Raw genomic sequence first — 25,975 nt, forward strand, 5'->3', positions numbered from 1 at the left:
TTAAGTGCCCCTCTTGGAATGCATGAGCAGGTCCCGTTGCAGCCCGGCCTCCAGGCTGGGGGCTATTCTGGCTGCTGGGGGGTCAGTCAGCAGAGTCAACTTATTGAAAACACCTCGGCCAAAGTAGTCAGCAATCACAGAGAAGCTGTCATTGGAGCACTTGAGCTACAGGGAAGAAGAGAGAAGAAAGAGAGTCAGAACTAAAGCGCTCATTTCCTAGCTGAGGAGAAAAGGACACAAGTCCCCAACACTCTAGAGACTCGGCGATGCTGGCAGGAGCCCCTACCCCATCAGTCCCTCCTCCTCACCTGGTGCTGGAACTGATCATGGAGATCTCGCTTCTGTTCCTGGGCCCGGATCATGTCCATGACCTTGCGGTTTTCGGGGAGGCAGGTGGGGCAGTCAGCATCGCTTTCAGAGTAGCTCTCAAAGCAGTGCTGGTGGAAAGAGTGGCCACACAGGAAGTGGACTGAGGGCAACTCCAAGGCGCTGTTGCAGATGCTACACTTGGTCTTCTGGAAGATCTTCGGACTATAAGCAAGGAACAGCAGAGGTGAGTGGAAGAGAATGAGGGCAGGGCCAGGGCCCTACGGGGAGAGCAGGCAGCGGGAGCGGGTCAGGGAAAGCCCCTAGGAAGGGACCACAGGTCCTACCCACTTGTGCCTCCTAAAGGGCTCAAATGAGGACAACTTCCCTGAGTCTAGAGTGAGGCTCAGCAAGTGCAGGTAACCCTTTTCCCTCAGAGGGAAAAGGCAGACGCTTTTCTCTGAGTTTTTCTAACTGCCACCAAATTCTTTTTTAGGTGCATACTCAAAGTGACCCTTTCTGTGGGGCCTGTCCTGACCACCCTACCTAAAATTTGTGGGAAAAGGGGGGTGACTAGAGGTATAGTTCGGTGGCAGAGCACTTGCCTGCATGCGCAAGCCTTGGATTCCATCTCAAGCATTGCGAAATGTGAAAATAGATAAATAAAAACCCTGTGACATCCACTTGGCCTTCTCCCTTCCTCAGTTAATTTTCTCCTCAGAACTTACTACCATAACATATTCGAATAGCTCCCCTATTTTATATTATTTTTTGGTACTGGGAATTGAGCCCAGGGGCATTCTACCTCTGAGCTACACCCTCAGCCCTATTTTGTATTCTTTATTTTGAAACAAGGTCTCACTAAGTTGCAGAGGGCCTCACTAAGTAGCTGAGGCTGTCCTTGAACCGTGATCTTCCTCTTTCAGCCTCCTGAAGGCTGGTATTACAAGTGTGCACCACCACACCCAGCTCTAGCTCCCCTATTTTAGATATATACTGTGTCTCCCTCTTTGATAAGAGCTCTACTAAGGCAGAGCTTCCTGTCTGTGCTGTTCACAATAGTACTTGGGACACAATAGGAGTTCAGTGAGTATCTGTGGAATGAGGAAACTCTTGTCTAATATTCTACATTTTTAAGGGCAGATAACACAAAACATGGGAATAAGTTTACCACAATAATTCTAAATTAACCACTTTCTGCATTTTCCAAAGCCAAATTTTTTAGACTGGTTCCCAACCACCACACAGACCTGTGTTTAGAAAAGGTAAAGTAAAGCCAGGTGTGGTGGCGCACGCTTGTAATCCCAACATGCAGGAGGTGAGACAGGAGGACTGCAGTTCGCAAATAGTCTAAGCTACTTAGTAAGGCCCTGTGCAACTCAGTGAGACCATGTTTCAAAATAAAAACTAAAAAATAGGGCTGGGGGTGTAGCTCAGAAGTAGAATGCCCCTGGGTTCCATCCCCAGTTCCACCCAAAAAAAAAAAAAAGTAAAGTAAGTTGGGTATGGTAGTGCATTTCTATTGTCCCAGTACTTGGGAGGCTGAAAAGGGAGGTTTGAGGCTTAGCTTTAGAAACCTGGCAAGGTTCTCAGTAACTTAGTGAGTCCTTTTCAAAATGAACAATAGGACCGAGGTGTTGTTCAGATTAAAACCAGGCACCTGGGTTTAATCCTCAGTACCAAAAGAGAGAAAAAGAGTACTGACATATACAGAAAGAAAGTACCTCCCTCGAGATAATATCCTCCAAAACCCAATAAATAATATTCACATAATAAACCATTCTGTGGAATTCCTCCATTAAAACAGATCTTTAGTCAGGTGTGGCGCACGCCTATAATCCCAGTACTTGGGAGGCTAAGACAGGAGGATTGAGAGTTCAGAGCCAGCTTTAGCCATTTAGCAAGGTTCTCAACAACTTACCAAGACCTTGTTTCCAAATAAAAACTAAAATGGGGCTAGTGTTGTAGCTTAGAAATATTATTTGTCTGGGTTCAAACCCCAACACCCCACACACCCCCAAAAGATCTTCAAGGGACTGGAGGTGTAGTTAAGTGATAGAAAACAAACCAACAAACCTAGAAGAAAAAAAAAAAATGCACCAGGAGACTGGCTCACACATACTCCACGCATTCCTGAGGGAAGCACGGCCTAAGCCCTGGTGAAGACCTAAGACGTCCCTGCCCCTCCACATGTCCGGGCGCTGCTACCTCGCCTTCAGCTCCTGGATCTCCTGGCGGATGCGGGTGGTCTCCTCTCGGTACCGCCGCACTCGCAGCTCATCTTGGGCAATCTGCTGGCTCTGTTTCTGCAGTTTTTGGACCAGGTAGTCTCTGATGACGGACAGGGTGGCTGTGGAGTTGTGGGCCAGGGTCTGCACCACTGAGATTGGGGTCCAAAGGAATGAAGAGACAATGAGCAGAGCAGCACCCTCTGGACAGAGCTGAAAGGCTCTGGCTGGAAGGAGAGCCTGCTGCCCACCCACCGGTCCTCCCAAGTACCTAGAAGGGGGGGCATGAGGTTCTTGCTCTCAATGTGCTTGAGCACAGCGGCCACGTACTCCTTGCAGTCCTCCTCCTTGCGGGCAAAGTAGCTGAGGGCCTGCTCCCACAGGGAGGGGTCTTGCTCTCCGTGGTGCTCACACACGGTGATCACCTGTCGGTACTGCTCGTGCTGCATGTGGTAGTGCATAATCTGCTGGAACCTGGCACAAGACAAGGGCACACCTCAGTGGCCATCCCTGGAAAACTGCCTGGACCTGCCCCTTTCCCTCTAAGTCCCCAACTCTTACAGCTTTCCCTGCTCATAGAGGTAAAGGACCCCATCCTGGAAGTCATGCATCTGGCACAGGACCAGCGCCTTGTCAAAGACGTCACAGAAGCGGCCACTCTTCAGCAGGGAGATGGCCTCTGCATGAAGCTTCTCTTTGACCTAGGGAAGAAGGAGGGTAGGGCTGCTGGACATGAAGGGAAAATCATAAAATCTCTTGGGACAAGGTTAGTCAACTATCTCCCTCAGTCCAATTTCCTCTTCACTGAAGACCATTTAGCCCATGGGCGTGGTGGCCCACCCCTGGAATCTCAGTACTTGGGAGGCTGAGACAGAAGGATCACAGGCTTGAAGATAGCCTCAGCAACTTAGTGAGACTCTCAGCAACCCAAGACCCTAGGCCCTGTAATGAAAAAAATAAAAAATAAAACAGTGCTAGGCTATAACTTGGAGGTAGAATGCCTCTGGGTTTAATCCCCAGTACACACACACACACACACACACACACACACACACACACACACACACATATACACATGGCAGCTACAAAAACATAATAGAGAATTGGAAATAGCAAGAAGGGTTTTTTTTTTGCAACGCTAGAGATGGAATACAGGGCCACACACAGGCTAGCCAAGTGCTCTGCAGCTGAGAGCTAAGCACCCTGCACCAGCACCTCCATGCTCTGCCTCACCTGCGGCTCCTGCTCATGGGCCCAGTTCTGCAGGCGCAGCTCGAGGAGTGTGTCGTAGATGCCTTGGGGTGAATCTGGCTGCACCTCACTCATGTGCTCTAAAAAGGCTTTCAGCTCTCGGGGGTTGTTTGCAAAGATGGGGATGAATTCCTCAGAGTTGGCCTAGCATGCAGGGAGGAAGGAGGGACTGAGTGAGTGAGCTTGGTCCCCAGGAGCCCGAGGTGATCTCCGCTGTCCAAAGATGCTCTCCCAGAGGCCTCACCCTGCAGCCTGGTGCATCTCTGTCACTGCGGCCTTCCAGGCTGGGCCGATAGTCAGTACAAAGTCCCTTCAGCAAATGGGTCGTCTGCTCTGGTATGTGGTGCATTAGGGTCTTGCCATAGCGCTTCATGTTGCTCTCTGCCTGTTCAAAGGGCAGCTTGCCAATGTACCGAAGGGCTTCTTGATAATTCTGTGGAGAGGTAAGGGCAGAGTAGTGCCCACTTCTTCCTCACCCACAGGAAGCACTTTCAGCAGCCCAGGGATGTCCTCCAACACAACAGGGCTTGGCCAAAAACAAGTCTCACCCACCTTAATGTCCTCTAGCTGGATCTTCAAGTACCACTCATGATGTGCATGGTTCTCAGCCAAATAGAGGGCATGGGAGTAGTAGCCAGCTTGCCGCAGAACCTTGATGGCTGTTTCCACATCAAAGTGGACTTCACTCTCGCTCTTTGTCTGCCACGGAAATATTAGACAAAATCACCCACACAGAGGTGACTAGAAAAGGGACAGAAAGCCGGGTGTGTTGGTGCACGCTTATAATACCAGCTTTCAGGAGGCTGAGACAGGAGGATCACGGTTTGCAGACAGCCTCAGCTACTTAGTGAAGCCCTCCGTAACTTAGAGAGATCCTGTTTCAAAATAAAGAATATTTAAAAAAATAGGGCAGGGGGTGTAGCTCGGAGGTCAAATGCCCCTGGGTTCCATCCCCAGACCAGCAAAAAAAAAAAAAGAAAAGAAAAGAAAGAAAGAAAAGGGAGAGGAAGCAGGCATCTGCTGTTGCTTGCAGGCACGTTCCTAAAGTGAAGTCCAGGCTTTGAAAACATGCTTGTCTCTCAGAGGTTTTTTTTTTTTTTTTTTTTTTTAATTTTTTTGGTATAGGGCTTGAACAAAAAAGCAGTCTATGTCTGAGCTACATCCCCAGCCCTATTTTTTATTCTTTATTTTGTAACAGAGTAAGTTGTAGAGGGCCTCACAAGTTGCTGAGGCTGGCCATGAACTTGCAATCCTCCTGTCTCAGCCTCCCAAGTACTGAGATTACAAGAGTGCACCACCATGCCCAACTTCTCAGAATTTCTGACTAAAGGCCAGAGGTCTTCCTCCTTTACCACAAGAAGGATATTTCTGAGGACAGAGTGCTGCCCTAAAACCACCTCTCTGGTTTACATACTATGGACAGTTCTAATATAAAACAAGAGGAGAGTTGAGGAAAAAACTAGCATAAATAGCTGCTCCTCTTCCTCATTTACTGATTCCCAGATAAGGTCATCCTTCACATGGGGCCCTGCAGAGGAAGGGCAAGCATAGGAGAGATGCATCATGCTCAGTAGGACCCTCCAGGAACGATCCCCCACCACCACTCTGCACCTTGATGAATTCCTCCAACTTGGAGCTATCTTTGAGCTTGGTGTAGCAGTTCAGAAGCAGGGTAGTATGGTCCGCATTGGCCAGGGACTGTCGGTGCAGTGTCTGCAGGTAGGCGGTCAGGTTGTGGATGCGTTGGGCATCCAGGAACTTGCGGATTACATACGACGGCTCCAACTTTCCAATGGTCCTAAGGAGACATGTGCTTCAGTATCACTCAGATTAATAGCAATGCCAGGAACAGTAGTGCATGCCTGGAATCCCAGTCCTTAGGAGACTTGAGATAGGAGGTTCACAGGTTTAGGATAGCCTCAGCAACTTAGTGAAACCTGTTTCAAAATAAAAAGGGGGTAGAGGGACCCAGATGTGTTATTCATGCTTGAAATCCCAGTATTTGGGAGACTGAGACAGGATGATCACAAATTCACAGCCGGCCTCAAGAACTTAGGCCTTCTACAACTTAGTGAGAACCCATTTAAAAAAAATTAATAAAATAGAAGGGTGTAATTTGGAGGAAGAATGCCCATGGGTTCAAATGCAAGTACTACACACACACACACACACACACACACACACACACACTTCCAAATTGCAGGAAGTACTGTGATCCCAATAATTGGGAGGCTAAGTCAGAAGGATCCTTTGTTTGAGACCAGCCTCAGCAACTTAGAGAGAGACACATTTCAACAAAAACAAAGAACTTTCATAGGGCATGGGGCGCATGTTTGTAATCTCAGCATTTGGGAGGCTGCGACAGGAGGATTGTGGTTTGAGGACAACCTCAGCTACTTAGGCCTTATGCAACTGAGTGAAACCCTGTTTTAAAATAAATAATAAAGCTGGGCGTGGTGGCGTATGCTTGTAATCCCAGCACTTGGGAGGCTGAGACAGGCGGATCACACAGGTTCAAAGCCAGCCTCAGCTACTCAGTGAGGCTCTCAGCAACTTAGTGAGACCCTGTTTCCAAATAAAATATAAAATAGGTCTGGGAGTATAGCCCAGAGGTTAAAAAAAAAAAAGCACTTGGGTTCCACCCCCAGTACCACCAAATAAAAAAATAAATAATAAAAAATAGGGCTGGGATAAAAAGAACTTCCGGGAAGATGGCGACCGAGAAAAGCGGGGCTCTTAAGCCAATCTCCATTACCACAAAATCAGCGCCTTTCATAGCCAGAAAACACCATCACCAGAGAAACAAAAAAATCACCAGGCTCCAGAGAGAAAGCGGACTGAGAACAGAGCTCAGAGCCACAGAGGAGATACACCGGCCTCACGCCCGAGGACGCGGCAGCAGCGCCATATTGCCGGCGGCAGCGGCAAATTCACCGGACGGCTACAGCAAGCCGAGGTGAGCCACTGCGGAACAGCCAGGTGGGATTTTTCAGCGCAGGGAACATCTAAAGCTCCCAGTGGCTGAGCTCAGCACACGCTGCAGGCACTCAGAGTGGAATTCAAAACCAAGAAGAAATAAGCCAGCCTCACGGACAAGGGCGTAGCAGCGGCGCCATATTGCCACCGACGGCAGCAGCAGCGAATTCAACGAGTCCAGTACAGCTACATCTGCGAACTCAAGAACAGTGAGTCAAACTGCGGGCCACATAGGAGAAATCCCAGTACTGTACTTCCTGGGACTTGACCCAGTGGGGGAGTGGCGGTGGCAGAGATATCACACCATAGGAGAACGTGCAACCTGGCACACCCCATAGTTTAAAGCAGCCTATATCGACTCCCTGGGTCGGAAACTCTGTGATACAACCCAGTAAAGGAGTAGTGGGGTCTGAGATACTACAGACTCGAGATCCAGAGCACCTTAAGTGAAGTCATAATGACCCTAGGGAAGAACCCAGAGAAGGCACAAACTTCCGAAATCATGGGAAAGAGGAATAATACTGGAGCAATGAATGCCCACAACCCCACAACATCAAAACCCAATAAAACAGAAAATCAGAGATTTCTAGAAGATCAAATCAGGAAAATAACTGTAGAAATAATAGAGGTGCTTCGAAAAGAACTCAGAGAGAGCCAAAAAGAGATAAAGGATGCAATTAATGAAGTAAAGGCCTCAATTCAAAGCACAAACAACCGATTAGACCACATGGAGAACAGAATCTCGCTCTTAGAAGATGATCATTCCAAAAATGAACGCATAGTTTCTAATCTAGGAAAAAATATCCAACAGCAGGAATCTGACATTGAAGAAATATGGGCCCATTTTAAGAGAGCTAACCTAAGAATAATTGGAATAGAGGAGGGAAAAGAAAGTGATACCAAAGGGATCAACAATCTCTTCAAGGAAGTAATAGCAGAAAATTTTCCAAACATAGAGCAAGAGGTTGATACACAGGTCCAGGAAACTTATAGAACTCCCTTTAGACAGGATCGGAGAAGAGGATCCCCACGCCACATCATTGTCAAAATGACCAATGTGGAAGCCAAGCAGAGAATCTTAAAGGCAACAAAAGCAAAGGGCCAAGTGACATTCAGAGGCAAACCAATTCGAATCACTCCAGACTTCCCAAACCAAGTCATGAGAGCCAGAAGGGCTTAGAGTAACATATTCCAAACTCTGAAAGAAAACAACTTCCAGCCAAAAATTTCCTACCCAGCAAAACTTTCTATCAAATTAGATGGAGAAATAAGAAGCTTCCATGACAAACAGAAACTGAAGGAATTTATGTCTTCAAAACCAGCACTAGAGAGAATACTCAGAGATTAACTACAAAGAAGAAATAGGTAACACACACCAGAACCAGAGAAACAAGAGTTTCCATCCAACAGTCAACTAAGATTGGTTATCTGTGGAGATTCATTACTTCTGTTAGTCTTTTACCTATCTCTAAATGGTATTGTTTGCCTTTATTGTTGTTAATTTTTAGGATTTCTAGTTGGAATATTAATATACCTTCAGATATAGCATTTGGAAATATTTTATCCCATTCTATTAGTAACTGTTAACTCTGTTTACATTGTCTTTGGATATACAATATTTTTTTATTTTTTAGGGAGTTTGTATACTCTTCTGTTGCCTGTGCCATTGAAATCATATCCAAGAAATCACTGCCAATTTCAATGTTGTGAGGTTTTACGACCCAGATTTTCTTCTAAAAGTTTATAGTCTTAAGATTTATATTTAGGTCTTTTATCTATTTTGAGTTAATACTTGTATATGGGATTAGGTAAGGGTCCAACTTTATTCTTTTCCATGTAATTATTATTTTCAACAATATTTAGTTAAAAGATTATTATTTCCACCACCAAATGTTTGTGGAAACCTTGTCAAAAATAACTTGATAATATAGGGAAGAATTTAGCTCTAGGCTTGTATTTAACTCCAATGGTTTATATATCTGCCTATAGAACAGTACTACACTGTTTCAATTATTGTAGCTGTAAATGGTTTGAAATCAGAAAATATATATCTTCTAGCTTTGTTCTTTTTCAAGATCGTTTTGGGTATCTAGAATCCATATTCCATATTAGGATAGATTTTTTTCTGAAAAATAAATATATAAATATATGATAGTTTCACCTAAAAAAAATAGAAAAAAAATATTCTCTGGTAAGAAAGAAAGCAAAAAGAAATATTGAAATGTTATCTTTAAGTCATCAAAAGCTTGGTAACAGACAAATGAAACTGTTATGTGAGATTATCATTTTTAATTTTGGATAAATTGCTATAATACTAGATGTCAACCACTAAGCCAAGCAAGGGAAGGAGGGATGGGGAGGGAATGGAGTGGGGATCAGGTGGGGGCTGACTGGGCGATGTGTGCATGTATGTCTACAAAAGTTTGTATCCCACTATGATGTATGAATACAGTGCCCCAATAAAAAAATAAATTAAAAAAAAAATAGGGCTGAGAGTATAGCTCGGAGGTAAAATGGCCCTGGGTTCCATTCTCAGCACTGTAAAAACAAAACAAACAAACAAAAAAAAACAACTTTTATCTCCATTAGTATACTTCTCAAAGTCATGCATAAGAATCATTTGTAGAGCTTGTTAAAGTGCAAAATACAAACTGTTTCAGAAGTCTTAGATGGGTCTAAGATCATACATTTATTTTTATCTTTTTTTTTTTTTTTTTATTCCATGGTACTATGGATTGAACCTAGGGGTGTTTTACTACTGAGTACACCCTCAGCCTTTTTTATTTATTTTTTGCAGTACTGGGGATTGAACCCAGTGGTACTCTACCTCCAAGCTACACTCCAGCCCTACTTTTTTTTTTTTTTTTTTTTTGCGGTACTGGGAATGGAACCCAGGGGCATTCTACCCTCAAGTTACACCTCCAGCCCAATTTTTTATTATTTTGGAACAGAGTCTCAATGCGTTGAAAAGGATCTAAGTAGCTGAGGCTGTCCACCATCCCGGTTCCTCCTGTCTCAGCCTCCCAAATGCTGGGATTACAAGCATGTGCCACCATGCCCAGCACTATTTTTTATTCTTTATTTTATTCTTTGTTTTTTTTTTTCCTTTATTTTGAAACAAGTCCTCACTAGGTTGCAGAAGGCCTCACCAAGTAGCTGAGGCTGGCCATGAACCTGTGATCCTCCTGTCAACCTCCCAAGTATTGGGATTACAAACATGCACCAATATACTCAGCTCTTTATTTATTTATTTATTTTTTTTTGTGGTACTGAGGATGGAACCCAGGAGCTTTCTACCTCTCGGCTATACTTCCAGACCTATTTTATATTTTATTTAGAGACAGGGTCTCACTAGTTTGCTGAGCGCCTCATTATGTAGGTGAGGCTAGCTTCAAACCTGTGTGATCTTTCTGTCTCAGCCTCTCAAGTACTGGGATTACAAGCATGGACCACCATGCCTGGCTCTATTTTTTAATTTTTTTTTATTTTGCAGTTCTAAAAATAAAAACCAGGGGCATTCAACCTCTGAGCTATGCCCCCTACCCCATTTTTTATTCTTTATTTTTTTGGTGGTACTGAGGTTAGAACCCCAGGGCTTTTCTACCTCCAGGATATACTTTCAGACCTATTTTATACTTTATTTGGAAACAGGGTCTCACTAAGTTACTGAGAGCCTCACTAAGTAGCTGAGGCTGGCTTTGAACCTGTGTGATCCTCCTGTCTCAGCCTCCTAAGCACTGGGATTACAAGCGTGCACCACCATGCCCGGCTTTATTCTTTATTTTGAAACAGGGCCTCACTAAGTTGTGGAGGGCCTCACTAGGTAGCTAAGGCTGTCCGCAAACTGCAATCCTCTGGTCTCAGACTCCAGAGTACTGGGATTACAAGCATGAGCTACCATGCCCGGCTTCTATTTTTATTTTTTTATTAATTAATTTTTTTGAGGTAATGGGGATGGAACCCAGGGGCATTCGACCTCCGACCTACACCACCTGCCCTATTTTTTTATTCTCTATTTTGAAGCAGGGTCTCACTAAGTTGCTGAGGTCTCACTAAGTAGCTGAGGCTGTCTGTGAACAGCGATCTTCCAGTCTCAGCCTCCCGAATGCTGGGATTACAAGTGTGCACCACCACACCCGGTTTATTTTTTTTCCTTTGTGGTACTGAGGTTGGAACCCAGGGGTTTTTCTACCTCTGGGGTATACTCCCAGACCTATTTTCTATTTTATTTGGAAACAGGTTCTCACTAAGTTGCTGAGAGGCTAAGTGGCTGAGGCTGGCTTCGAAGCTGTACAATTCTCCTGTCTCAGCCTCCCAAGCGCTGGGATTACAAGCATGCACCACACCTGGCTTAGTCTTTATTTTGAAACAAGGTCTCACTAAGTTGCAGAGGGCCTCACTAAATGGCTGAGGCTGGCAGCGAACCTGCAATCCTCCTGTCTCGGCCTCCAACCAAGTACTGGGATCACAGGCATGCACCACTACGCCCAGCTCAATATAGTGATTTTATTTATTTTTTTCAAAAGCTGGGGATTGAACACGGGGCATTCTACCTATTCTGGTACACCCCAAGCCTTATTATTTTTATTCTTTATTTTGAAACAGTTGTTTCTAAGTTGTGGAGGGCCTTACTAAGTAGCTGAGGTTGGCTACAAGTCTGTGATCCTCCTATCTCAGCCTCCCAACTACTGGGATAGAAGCATGGGCCACCACACCCAGCCAATTTAAAATTTAAAAGGAGCCAGGCCTGGTGGTGCATGCCTGCAGTTCTAGTACTTGAGAGGCTAAGACAGGAGGATTGCAAGTTCAAGGCCAGTCTCAGCATCTTAGCACAGCCCTCAGCAACTTACTGAGACCTGTTTTAAAATAAAAAGCAGCTTGGAATCCCAGCACTTGGGAGGCTGAGACCGGAGGATCGTGGTTCGCGGACAGTCTCAACTACTTAGTGAGGCCCTCTGCAACTCAGTGAGACCCGGTTTCAAAATAAAGAATAAAAAAAATAGGGCAGGGGCTGTAGCTCAGAGGTCAAATGCCCCCGGGGTCCATCCCAGGCCCACAAAATAAATAAATAAATAAAAATAATAAAAAGCAGTATTTTTTATTTTAAAAAAGCTCAGAGGCAGCCAGGCACACACTTTTAATCCCAGCATTCGGGAGGCTGAGACCGGAGGATCGCGGTTTGCAGACAGCCTCAGTTACTCCTTAGTGAGGACCTCTGCAACTTAGTGAGACCCTGTTTCAAAAAATAAAGAATAAAAAATAGGGCAAGGGGTATAGCTCAGAGGTTGAATGCCCCTGGGTTACATCCCCAGACCTACAAAAAAAAAAAAAAAAGCTCAGAGGCAGAATGTCCCTGGGTTTGATTCCCAGTACCACACACACACACCAAAAAAAAAAAAAAAAAAAAAAAAAAAAAAAAAAATTTACAATGAGAGGTAATCATCACTTTAGCTACACACTGGTCTTGTATTACTTGACCCTAAACATTCTCTTTCCAACAAGATGCCTTGTCTTCTTATTTAAGGCATTACAGTTTCCACAGTAGAAACTCAGGTGAAGAAACTTCAACTGAGCTGAAGCCTCTGCCCTGAGCACATGTTTCAGCTTCTGGGTGCCAGTCCCTGCACTCAGAGCTGTGTTCCACAGCCTTAGACTGACCGGATATACTGCTGGACAGCCCCATCGTGGTTGCCCTTGCTGTAGAGATGGTCTCCATACTGCATGAAGATCTGAGCCAGCCCGTCACTGTCCAGATGCTGGCTCTTGGCCAGGTTGATCGCCATCTCAAATAGGTTCTTCTTAAACAGCATCTAGAAGGGAAGAGAGATTAGAAAATTGGTAGAAGCAGTCCTGAGAAAATACCATCCCAAAATGTGCCCACAACACATGTGCCAGACAGTTCTGGAGTTTAAATCTGCCTAGATCCTAGAAGGACCAAGACCTTCCAAGACACTCCCCAAGACCAGCATTACCTCACCTCATATGGGTCTCTGCAAACCCTGAGAACAGGCCCAGGATCCCAAAGGCTACTTCCCTGCAAAGCCTCATCCCATCTACCTTACAATCCCTACCCTAAGGAAACCAAGCAAAGCTGTGACACGAAGAAATAAACACCCTGGGCCCAACTGACTTAGGAAACCTGTTCTTGCAGCTGCTTCTAGGTGCCTGTGCCAGCTCTGGGAACCTGGTGGCCTTGCCTCCAGTTTGGTCTGTGTGTCCTTCTCCTGCAGTGCGTGGACCCGCCCATCCCGCGTCAGCACGTACAGGGAGCCCCACTCGGCGAGGACGTCCACTACATCCTCAAAGACGGCGCTATAGGCTATGAACTTGTTGCACAGGTCATAGATGTTGAGAATCTGCTTGTCGGAGCTCTGTGAGTCCCTGCTACTAAACTCGGACCTGCATAGGAAAGAAAAAGCACCAGGTATTTGGTCTACCTCTGTCCCAACGCCCCTTTGTTCCTTTCCCATGACAACTTTAGTGCTGCCCATTCCACCAGGAATAAATCACCCTTTGGCCCCTCCAGCAGCGCATCCCAGAACATGCAGCACTGTGCTGGTAGCTTAGAAAGATGACACATCCTGATCTTACCCCATAGGATCCTATAATAAACCCAGGCCAACAGAGAAGAAACTTAAGTACATTTTAACATTCAATCATCTAATATCCGGTCTATGTAAAACTTTGTGCTTGGTACTGAATGAAAATGAACCAACATCTAAGGGAGTACTTCCATCATGCAGAAGTACCCACCTTTCCCTTGTACTGGCTCTGGAAAATAGTGACAACAAAAAGAGTATCCTGCACTTCCCAATTTCTCTACCACTCCATCCCTTGCTCCTCTGTGCAACTTAGACTAAAGGGTAAAAAATCTGATACCAGGTCCAAATTCCATGGAGCTCTCTCGTTTATCAGGCTATATGGCAAATGTCTGCAGCAAAAACATTTCTTCAGTTAAAATGTATGACAGAGTTTAGGTGGAAGTGCAATCTATATAAAACCAAAGTAGGAAATGGGCAGGATCCAGGCATTAGGATTTTAAAGTCGGGTTAATTCTGGGAAACAAGTCGAGCCCTCTTCCTTTCCTGTCTCTCTGGAGTCCTTACTTGGGCGAAATCTTCCGGTCACGGGAGACAATGATGAGGTAGCCTCGGAACCAGTGGGCAATGAGCTTATGGCCCTCAAAGGCAAAGCAGGGCCCACGTTCATCAGGCTGATAAAGGTAGACACACTCATCCCCAGCCACAATGAACTGCAGGTCCTGAGAAGGGTCGCTGAGGGCTGAGCAGCGCAGGCCACAACCATGGGTGTCCAACTCCACTCGAGGGTAGTCCTTTCCAGAAACTATATAGGACTGTCAGAAGAAAGAAAAAGGGTTTTAACAATCTTTTTTTTGTGGGGGGGAGATACTGGGGATGGAACCCAGGGGCATTCTACCTCCGGGCTACACCCCCAGCCCTATTTTTTATTCTTTATTTTGAAACAGCTTCTCACTGAGTTGCAAAGGGCTGAAGTAGCAGGTGAGGCTGTCCTCCAACCACAATTCTCCTGTCTCAGCCTCCCAAACGCTGGGATTACAAGCATGTGCCACCATGCCCAGTTAACAGGCTCCTATGATGAGGTAACACCAAAGCCTTTGTAAAGGCTTTCCCGAATCCATACCGGCTTGCTCGCTCTACATTCTAAGTGCCTACCTTCTCCACTGACCATCACCCATCTATTAAATGAATAAATACATAGGGGCCATATTTCTTTTCTCTGTACATAGTATCATTACATAGTAAAGGAATTGCAATTGCTTTTCTTTTCTTTTTTTGTGGTACTGATGATTGAACTCAGCAGCATTCCACCTCTGAGCTACACCCCCAGCCTCATTTTATTTTATTTTTGCAGGTCTGGGGATAGAATCCAAGGGCATCCGGCCTCCGAGCTACACCCCCTGCCCTATTTTTTATTCTTTATTTGAAACAGGGTCTCGCTGAGTTGCAAAGGGCCTAAGTAGCTGAGGCTGTCCACAAACCATGATCCTCCGGTCTCAGCCTCCCAAATGCTGGGATTACAAGTGTGCACCATTTGAGACTACTGACTCGAGATCCAGAGCACCTTAAGTGAAGTCATAGTGACCCAAGGGAAGAATCCAGAGAAGGCACAAACTTCCAAAATCATGGGAAAGAGGAATAACAATGGAGCAATGAATGCCCACAACCCCACAACATCAGAACCCAATAAAACAGAAAATCAGAGATTTCTAGAAGATCAAATCAGGAAAATAACTGTAGAAATAATAGAGGTGCTTCGAAAAGAACTCAGAGAGAGCCAAAAAGAGATAAAGGATGCAATTAATGAAGTAAAGGCCTCAATTCAAAGCACAAACAACCGATTAGACCACATGGAGAACAGAATCTCGCTCTTAGAAGATGATCATTCCAAAAATGAATGCATAGTTTCTAATCTAGAAAAAAATATCCAACAGCAGGAATCTGATATTGAAGAAATATGGGCCCATTTTAAGAGAGCTAACCTAAGAATAATTGGAATAGAGGAGGGAAAAGAAAGTGAAACCAAAGGGATCAACAATCTCTTCAAGGAAGTAATAGCAGAAAATTTTCCAAACATAGAGCAAGAGGTTGATACACAGGTCCAGGAAACTTATAGAACTCCCTTTAGACAGGATCGGAGAAGAGGATCCCCACGCCACATCATTGTCAAAATGACCAATGTGGAAGCCAAGCAGAGAATCTTAAAGGCAACAAAAGCAAAGGGCCAAGTGACATTCAGAGGCAAACCAATTCGAATCACTCCAGACTTCCCAAACCAAGTCATGAGAGCCAGAAGGGCTTAGAGTAACATATTCCAAACTCTGAAAGAAAACAACTTCCAGCCAAAAATTTCCTACCCAGCAAAACTTTCTATCAAATTAGATGGAGAAATAAGAAGCTTCCATGACAAACAGAAACTGAAGGAATTTATGTCTTCAAAACCAGCACTAGAGAGAATACTCAGAGATTAACTACAAAGAAGAAATAGGTAACACACACCAGAACCAGAGAAACAAGAGTTTCCATCCAACAGTCAACTAAGATTGGTTATCTGTGGAGATTCATTACTTCTGTTAGTCTTTTACCTATCTCTAAATGGTATTGTTTGCCTTTATTGTTGTTAATTTTTAGGATTTCTAGTTGGAATATTAATATACCTTCAGATATAGCATTTGGAAATATTTTATCCCATTCTATTAGTAACTGTTAACTCTGTTTACATTGTCTTTGGATATACAATATTTTTTTATTTTTTAGGGAGTTTGTATACTCTTCTGTTGCCTGTGCCATTGAAATCATATCCAAGAAATCACTGCCAATTTCAATGTTGTGAGGTTTTATGACCCAGATTTTCTTCTAAAAGTTTATAGTCTTAAGATTTATATTTAGGTCTTTTATCTATTTTGAGTTAATACTTGTATATGGGATTAGGTAAGGGTCCAACTTTATTCTTTTCCATGTAATTATTATTTTCAACAATATTTAGTTGAAATATTTAGTTGAAATAAAAGATTATTATTTCCACCACCAAATGTTTGTGGAAACCTTGTCAAAAATAACTTGATAATATAGGGAAGAATTTAGCTCTAGGCTTGTATTTAACTCCAATGGTTTATATATCTGCCTTTAGAATAGTACTACACTGTTTCAATTATTGTAGCTGTAAATGGTTTGAAATCAGAAAATATATATCTTCTAGCTTTGTTCTTTTTCAAGATCGTTTTGGGTATCTAGAATCCATATTCCATATTAGGATAGATTTTTTTCTGAAAAATAAATATATAAATATATGATAGTTTCACCTAAAAAAAATAGAAAAAAAATATTCTCTGGTAGGAAAGAAAGCAAAAAGAAATATTGAAATGTTATCTTTAAGTCATCAAAAGCTTGGTAACAGACAAATGAAACTGTTATGTGAGATTATCATTTTTAATTTTGGATAAATTGCTATAATACTAGATGTCAACCACTAAGCCAAGCATGGGAGGGAGGGATGGGGAGGGAATGGGGTGGGGATCGGGTGGGGGCTGACTGGGCGATGTGTGCATGTATGTCTACAAAAGTTTGTATCCCACTATGATGTATGAATACAGTGCACCAATAAAAAAAAAAAAAAAAAAAAAAAAAAAAAAAAAAACAAGTGTGCACCATTTGAAACAGGGTCTTGCTAAGTTGCAGAGTATCACAGGCCCCAGAGGACTGCATGCTCCATAGTCCTGCCACAGAAGGTTGCTGCTTCAAACAGGTCCCTGAAAATTATTCTGTGGTTCAAGCCATAAAAGGTCACTGTTCAAGGCAGCTTCCTGAAAAGTCTTTTCCCATGAAAATGGACAAAGTCAGTCAGAATAATTTGGAAAAAATTATATTTAATATTTGGGGGGTAGGGGAGATATAGGTGGTATATAGGCCAGCATCTTACTTTTATAGATGCTTTAGACAAGGCATCATAAAAGTTCATCAAACACGAAAACTAAAAATTGTCAAGAGTTATGATAAGGAAAGTCAGTGAGGCAGACATGTGATAAGCTTAGAGGAAGCAGAGATTAAACACTACTGGGTGGATACATCAAAGACCTCATCTTAGCAGGGTGCGGTGGTACATACTTGCAATTCCAGTACTTGGGAAGCAGAGACAGAAGGATCTTCGCTGAGGTCCTCCACAACTTAGTGAGACCCTGATTCCAAATAAAAAATAAAAAAAATTGGGCTGGGGGTGTAGCTCAGAGGTAGAATTCCCTGGGTTCAATCCCCAGTACCACACACACACACACACACACACACACACACACACACACACACACACACAGGCTACACCTAAAGGATGACAACAGGTCCTTTGTAATTTGTCTGCTTGAGACAAATCTCCCACCATGCAAAATACCATGTATTCAAACTGAGCTGATCCAAGATGATGCTCTCAGTGTGTATTCTGAGACTTTTTTTTTTTTTCCAGTACTGGGATGGAATCCAGGGGCTTTCTACCTCCAAGCTACACCCCCAGCTCTATTTTTTATTCTTTATTTTGAAACAGAGTCTCACTGAGTTGCAAAGGGCCTCACAAAGTAGTATCTGAGGCTCTCTGTGAACTGAGATCCTCCTGTCTCAGCCTCCCAAATGCTGGGACTACAAGCATGTGCCACCATACCCGGCTGTATTCTAAGATGCTCTGGATAGCAGAGGGGCTGAGGCTGGCCCAGAACCTGCAATCCTCCAAACTCAGCCTCCCATGTATGGGGTTTATAAACTTGCACCACACCGGCTGTCCTTGCCTGTTATATAAAAACAGTATTTCTGAGAGTTAAGCGTGTGTGTGTGTGTGTGTGTGTGTGTGTGTGTGTGTGTGTGTATGTGTATACATATGTACTAGGGATGGAACCCAAGGGCATTCTACCTCTGAGCTACACCCGCAGCCCTAGTGTCTGTGTGTGTGTGTGTGTATGTGTGTGTGTGTATATTTTTCTAGGGATGGAACCCAAGGGCATTCTACCTCTGAGCTACACCCCCAGCCCTATTTTTTTTATTTTTTATTTGGAAACAGGGTCTCACTGAGTTGCAAAGGGCCTCACTAAGCAGCTGAGGCTGTTCACGAACTGTGATCTACTGACTCGGCCTCCCAAATGCTGGGATTATAAGCATGCACCACAACTGTATTTTTATCTTGAAAAATGGGTCTCAGTAAGTGGATAAGGGGCTCACCAAATTGTAGAGGCTAGATTTGAACCTGTGATCATCCAGTTTGACTCCAAAGCACTGGGATTAGAGGTGTATACATACTATCACACCTGGCAAAATAAAATACTCATCTGGGCAAATGACTTAAGGCTATCTCAAAAACTTTTTTTTTTTTTTGTGATGCTGGGGATTGAACCCAGGGGCATTCTACCTCCAAACTATAGCCTAAGCCCTATTTTATTTTTTATTTGGCAACAGAGTCTTGCTAAGTTGCTAACAGTCTAAGTTGCTGATGCTAACCTTGAACCTGTGATTCTCCTGTCTCAGTCTCCAAGTACTAGAATTACAAGTGTGGGCCACCAAGCCTGTCTACATGATTTTTTTTGGGGGGGGGCGGTGCTGGGGATTGAACCCAGGAGCATTCTACCTCCAAGGTTCACCCCAGCACTATTTTATTTTTATTTATTTAATTTATATATATTTTTGTGCTACAGAGGATTGAACCTAGGGACTGAACTCCGAGTTACAACCCGAACCCTATTTTTTTTTTTTGGTCTTGGGTGTGGAACCCAGAGGTTTTCTACCTCCAGGCTATACTCCCAGACCTGTTTTATACTTTATTTGGAAACAGGGCCTAAGTTGCTGAGAGCCTCACTAAGTAGCTGAGGCTGGCCACGAACCTGTGATCCTCGTCTCAGCCTATCAAGTACTGGGATTACTAGTGTGTGCCACCACGCCCGGCTTATTTTTATTTTGAAACAGGGTCTCACTAGATTGACAAAAGTCTCTCTTTTTTTAAATTATACTGGAGAAAGAATCCTGGAGCATTCTACTTCTGAACTACATCCTCAACCCTATTTTAATTTTGAAATACAGCCTCGCTAGGTTGACGAGAGTTTTATAATTTTATAATCTGTTGAGGCTGTCCTCGAACCTAAAATCCTCCAGTCTCTTCCTCCTAAGTACTAAGATTACAGGTGTGAGCCACACCTGGCTATATGATGAACATTTTAAGACTCCTCTCTCCCATTTCCTGCCCTAGCTCCTCAGCAATGTAGAAGCCCTTCTTGCCTGTCCCTGAGAGTAGTGGCCTTGGTCCTACCTGGACATTCTCTGTTGTCACAACAAACAAATGAGTGGTCTTTCCTGCTTGACGAAAGGCCAGTCCAGTAACAGGATAGTTGCCCTTATGCAAAATCTGGGTCTTGCTATGCCGGTCCCGAGTGATATCTCCTTTGTTCAGTGTAACACTGCCATCTGTGAAACCTGTGGGCAAGCAGAGAACAGCACTTCACCACAGGCAAAAAAAGACCAGGAAGAAAAACTATTGGAGACATCAGTAGAAACAAGCTGTCCCCCCTACACCTGACTTCTTTAATGGTCAACTTAAATATCAGTACACACTGACTCCATTTCTTTCTTTCTTTCTTTCTTTCTTTCTTTCTTTCTTTCTTTCTTTCTTTCTTTCTTTCCTGGGGATTTAACCCAGGGGCTTTCTACCTCTGAGCTACACCCCAGCCCTATTTTTTATTCTTTATTGTGAAAAAGGATCTCACTAAGTTGTGCAGGGCCTCGCTAAGTAGCTGGGGTTGTTCTCGAACCTAGATCTTCCTGTCTTAGCCTCCCAAGTACTGGGATTACATGTGTGCACCACCACGCCTGCCTCCTATTTTATTTTTTATTTGGAAACAAGGTCTCACTAATTTGCAGAGGGCCCAAGTTGCTAAGGCTGTCCATAAACCTGTGATACCCCTGTCTCAGCCTCCAAGTGCGATTACAAATGTGGGCCACTATGCCTGGCTTCACTGACTCATTTTCAAAGAATCAAATTAAATGCCTTCCCATTATTTTATTTTGTGGTACTGGGAATCGAGCCCAAGGACATTGTACCACTGAGCTACACCTCCATTCCTTTTTATTTTTTTGTTTTGAAACAAGGTCTCATTAAGTTGAGAGACTGGCATGAACCTGTGACCCTCCTGTCTCAACCTCCCAAGTACTGGGATTATAGGTGTGCAACAGCATTAATGGCCAATTTATTTTTATGGTACTGGGAATTGGACCCAATGGCATTTTACTTCTGAGCTACACCCCCAGCTCTATTTTATTTAATCTTGAAACAGGGTCACCAGGCGTAGTAGTGCATGCCTATAATCTGAGCACATGGTAGGCTGAGACAGGAGGATGGGCAGGTTCTAGGACTGCCTCAGCAAATAATAAGACTCTCAGCAATCTAATGAGAGTCTATTTCAAAATGAAAAATAAAATTTGGGCTGGGAAGTGTAGCTCTAAAGTAGAATACCCTTGGATCCCCCCCCCAAAAAAAAAAGGTCTTAAGTTGTGGAGAGCCTACTAAGTTGCTAAGGCTGGACTCCAACCTGTGACCCTCCTGTCTCAGCCTCCCAAGTACTGGAATGACAAGCATGTACCACCACACTAGGCTTTTTTGTTTGTTTATTTATTTGTTTATTTATTTATTTTTGTGGTACTGGGTATGGAACACAGGGGCCTTCTACCTCTGAGTTACACTCCCAGACCTATTTTATATTTTATTTGGAAAGAGGGTCTCTTAAGCCAGCTGAGGCTGGCTTCGAACTTGCGCGATCCTCCTGTCTCAGCCTCCCAAGCGCGGGGATACAAACATGCGCCACCACACCCGGCTGGCTTTTTTATTTTGAAACACAGGTTCACTGGCCTGGAACCTGAAATCCTTGGCTCAGCCTCCCCAGCATTGGTTTTACAAGCATGCTCAGTCATGCTGGGTTCCCATTCTAAACCTGAATATCTCAAAAGACTCAGTTCAGTACAAAGTGATCTCACAAAAACAGCAAATATGAGCTACAAAAATAAGTGAAGAAAATCTATAAAGAACCTGAGAGTGTTAGCTTTGCCCTCTTTCTCCTTACCAATGGCCATAAAGTTGAGATTTTCATGGACAGTCAAACAAGACACGACAGTTGGCTCTGTTCCTGGGATGGCAGGGAAGATTCGAGTGCACAGTGGATTGCCACCATCTCTCTTCTCCAAATTCCAGATCTTTACCTACGGACAGACCTCAGAAGTGTGAATTCTGTAGCTGGGCCTGGTGGCACATTCCTGTAACCACAGTACTGGGAAAGCTGAGACAGAAGAATCATAGGTTTCAGGACAGCCTCAGCAATTTAGCAAGAACCTCAGCAACTTAGTAAGATGCTATTTCAAAATAAAAAGTAAGCCAGGCGTGGTGGCCTATGCTTGTAATCCTAGCATTCAGGGGGCGGAGAAAGGAGGACTGTGGTTCGCGGACAGCCTCAGCTACGTGGCGAGGCCTCTTGCAACTCAGTGAGACCCTGTTTCAAAACTAAAGAATAAAAAATTAGCCGGGCATGGTGGCGCACACTTGTAATCCCTGCGCTTGGGAGACGGAGACAGGAAGATCGCGCTGGTTCGAAGCCAGAGACCCTGGCTTTGAACAAGCGCAAATTATTATTCGAATAAATAAAAATAAAAAATTAGGCCGGGCGTTGTGGCGCACGCTTGTAATCCCCGCGCTTGGGAGGCAGAGACAGGAGGATCGCACAGGTTTGAAGCCAGTTGCACATGCTGGCTTAGGAGACCCTGTTTCCAAATAAAAATGTAAAAATAGGTCTGGGAGTGTAGCCCGGAGGTAGAAGGGCTTCCAGGAACCCCAGTACCACCAAAATAAATAAATAAATAAATAGGGATGAGGGTGTATCTCAGAGGTAGAATGCCCCTGGGTTCCATCCCCAGTACCACAAAATAAATAAATAAAATAAAAAGTAAAAAGGGGTGAAGGATGTAGCTGGTAGATAATATGTGCCTGGGTTCAGTCCTCAGTACCAGAAAGAATAAAGTGTGAATACTAGTCTCCACTAGACAAAAAAGAAAAAAGAAAAAAAAAAGAAAAAGAAGCCTGTTTATCTTCTGAAACTCACCAGGGGGTTGATACCCTCTTCATCCTCACCAACAGATGCCAGAATATTGTGCTGCTTCAGTTGGTACAGGTGTGTCACCCGTAATTTGTAGGCCTGGAAGCCTGTAAGCTGTAGGGAACGTGGCAAGAACCAGATCTGGCCTTCCATATGTACAGGGTAGTCAAGGAGCCTCCTTTCCAAGGAGAGATAGTCGTCTGCCCCACTCCCACCCTCTCATCTGTGGTTTTGTTTTCTGCACTTTCATTTATCTGCAATAAGTTACCCAAAGTCAACCTCAGTCTGAAAATATTACTATAGTGCAATGAGAAATTAAGACATTTTGAGAGACCACCTTCAGCTAAGTTTTATTACAGTATATAAATATAGTTGGTAAATATAATTGTTCTATTATTAGTTATTCTTGCTAATGTCTTCCTGTGCCTAACTTACAAATTTAACTATCATAGGTACGTATGCACGGTCCTCAAATTAATAATTTCAGATAGGCATGGTGGCACACGCTTGTAACTGCAGTACTTAGAAGGCTGAGACAGAAGAGTAGATTCAAGGACACCCTCATCTTCTTAGTGAGACCTTGCAACTTAGTTGTCCTCTGCAACTTAGTGAGGCCCTGTTTCAAAATAAAGACGAAGTCAGACATGGAAGACTAAAATAGGGCTGGAGGTATAGCTCTAAGGTAGAATGCCCCTGGGTTCAATCCCGAGTACTGCAAAAGAAAAAAATTAATTAATGATTTTTCATTTACAGTGGTGTGAAAGCAATATGCAGTCAATAAAAATTCTACCTTGGCCGGGCGTGGTGGCGCACGCTTGTAATCCCCGCACTTGGGAGGCAGAGACAGGAGGATCACGCAGGTTCGAAGCCAGCCGCGCGCGCTGGCTTAGGAGACCCTGTTTCCAAATAAAAATGTAAAAATAGGTCTGGGAGTGTAGCCCGGAGGTAGAAGGGCTTCCAGGAACCCCAGTACCACCAAAAAAAAAAAAAAAAAAATTCTACCTTGAATTTCAGTCCTTTTCTGGGATAGTGATATGGGTAAGATTCTCTCTTGCCAGGCTGGGCAGCTGCAGAAATATGCAGCTCCCTCTCAACCACAGTTTCTCAAGGGAAAACTGATATTCTCTTCTCTCTCTCTCTCTCTCTCTCTCTCTCTCTCTCTCTCTCGGGAAGGGGAGGGTATGGGTCCTACCTCTGAGGTACACCCCACTAATCTACACCCCCTGCGCTATTTTTTATTCTTTATTTTGAAACAGAGTCTCATAAAGTTGTGGATGGCCTCCCTAATTAGCTGAGGCTGTCCACGAACCGAGATCCTCTGGTCTCAGCCTCTCGAATGCTGGGATTACAAGCATGCACCACCACGCCCAGCCACATTTTGCTTTTTAAGACATAAAATCATAAATTGAAAAACATCTGCATTAGAAAATGGAGTATGGGCTTGGTACAATTTCTCCACTTCAGGCTTCAACTAAAGGCCTACCATACTTATATTTAGACCACAACCCAGAAACTAATGTGCGCACAACACTTTAAAATTTGCAAGGCTTTCCCTACATGTTATCTTGAAAACAAAACAGCTAACTCCTGTTCTCCTTTCCCTCCTCACCCAATAATACTATTCATTTTCATTTTTCATTTAAAAATTTTTTTTATTTTTTTCCATTTTTTTCAACTGGGAATTGAGCCTGGGGGGCATTCTACCTCTGAGCTACACCCCAGCCCTATTTTATTTTTTATTTTATTTTTATTATGAATAAAAATTTTATTTTTATTTTTGTCTTGCTAGGTTGTTGAGAGTCTCACTACTTGCTGAGACCGTCCTGGAACCTGCAATCCTCCTGTCTCAACCTTTCAAGTACTAAGATTACAAGGGTGCACCATCCCACCCAGGAACGTTTTTTTTTTTTTTTTTTTTTTCTGTACCAGAGATTGAACTCAGGAGCACACTACCTCCAAACTACACTCCTAGCTCTATTTCTTATTCTTTATTTTGAAACAGGGGTTCACTAAATTGTGGAGGGCCGCACAAGTTTCTGAAGCTGATGGGGAACCTGTTATCCTCCTGTCTCAGCCTCCCAAGTACTGCGATACAATCATCCTCTACCAGGCCAGGCTGCACAATTCATTTTTTTTTTTTTTTTTTTGCGATACTGGAGTTGGAACCCAGCGGCATAATACCTCCGAGCGACGCCCTCAGCCCTATTTTTTATTCTTTACTTTGAAACAGGGTCTCATTGAGTTGCAAAGGGCCTCACTAAGTAGCTGAGGCTGTCCCCGAACCGCGATCCTCCCATCTCCGCCTCCTGAATGCTGGGATTACAAGCGTGCACCACCACGCCCGGCCCTTTATTAAAGTTCAGCATTAAAAAACAACTACCATCCACTTTGGGAAACTAAACATAACCTCGTCAAAATGGCACTAACACCCCTTTAACAGAGATGGAAAGTGAAGCCCAGAGAGGCTAAAATGACTTCCCCCAGATCTGCTCAGTTGACAAACTAGAGAATGGAGTTCCTTCTTTTTCTTTCTTCCCTTAAGACGGCAGAAGGGCTCTGGGCACCCATCTACTGGAAAATGGGGCGAAGTACGAACCACTCCGACTGACAAAGTCCATCTCCGCTGGCTCTCTTGGGGATCAGGGGTGGGGAGAGAGCTCCAGAGGAAGGATATCTCCAAAGACAAGGCTCCCTCGGCCCGAGTCGCAGACAGTGATTCCGGGTGGAAGGCAGAGAAACTTGGAAGCACCAGATCCAGAGGCGGGTGCGGCCCCGGGAGCGGTCCCATCGATGCCCAGCGGCTCTTTCACCAGCTCCTTGTCGAAAAAAACGAAGCGCCGCCACTGCAGGTAGGCCGCCATTTTGGCCGAGGGCCGCCTCTAGAAGCGGCGTCACGTGAGAGCAGCTGGAGATCACGTGACTGGCAGCTTTCGGTCACGTGCACTCCCCGCCTTAAAGTAGGCCGGCTGCTCGGGGCCTCGGGAGAGTGTGCGGGCTCCCCCTGCTGGCGGGCCTGTGCAAGGGATGGAATCCAGGGGCCTTCTACCTCTGAGCTACACCCCTAGACTTTTTTTTTTTTTTTTTGCAAGTCTGGGGATGGAACTCAGAGGCATTTGACCTCCGAGCTACACCCCCTGCCCAATTTTTTTATTCTTTATTTGAAACAGAGTCTCACTGAGTTGCAAAGGGCCTCATGAGGTAGCTGAGGCTGTCAGCGAACTGAGATCCTCTGATCTCAGCCTCGTGAATGCTGGGATTACAAGCTTGCGCCACCAAGCCCGGCTTTTTTTTGTTTTGAAACAGGGTCTCATTAGGTTACGGAGTACTTTGCTAAATAGCTGAGGCTGGCTTCAAACGTGCAATTTTCATGTCTCAGCTTCCCAAGTACTTGGAATTATAGTCATGTGCCACCACATCCAGGGAGACCTGTTTCAAAATTTAAAAAAGCCAAAGCCAATTCAGGTGGCACTCTTTTGTAATCCCTGTACTTGGGATGCTTAGACAGGAGGACCACAAGTTCGAAGCCAGCCTCAGCTACTTAGCAAGGCTCTCCACAATTTAGTAAGACCCTATT

General features: G+C 44.3%; 1 protein-coding gene across 1 annotated transcript; it reads right to left on the reverse strand.

Annotated features, from left to right (window-relative positions):
* On the reverse strand, positions 1-25,262 carry VPS11 (VPS11 core subunit of CORVET and HOPS complexes; the record flags this gene model as incomplete). The annotated part of the gene is given in 17 exon segments (XM_080704539.1): positions 1-165; positions 309-531; positions 2,515-2,686; positions 2,806-3,008; positions 3,096-3,235; positions 3,768-3,929; positions 4,030-4,218; positions 4,338-4,484; positions 5,397-5,583; positions 12,420-12,571; positions 12,959-13,160; positions 13,868-14,115; positions 19,575-19,738; positions 21,379-21,514; positions 22,408-22,515; positions 24,994-25,059; positions 25,062-25,262. Coding segments are annotated over 17 exon segments (2,865 nt in total).
* Between the last annotated feature and the right edge of the window lie 713 nt (positions 25,263-25,975).

This window comes from Muscardinus avellanarius, assembly GCF_963383645.1.
Source record: "Muscardinus avellanarius genome assembly, chromosome: 1".
In the NCBI taxonomy this organism is placed as follows: domain Eukaryota; kingdom Metazoa; phylum Chordata; class Mammalia; order Rodentia; family Gliridae; genus Muscardinus; species Muscardinus avellanarius.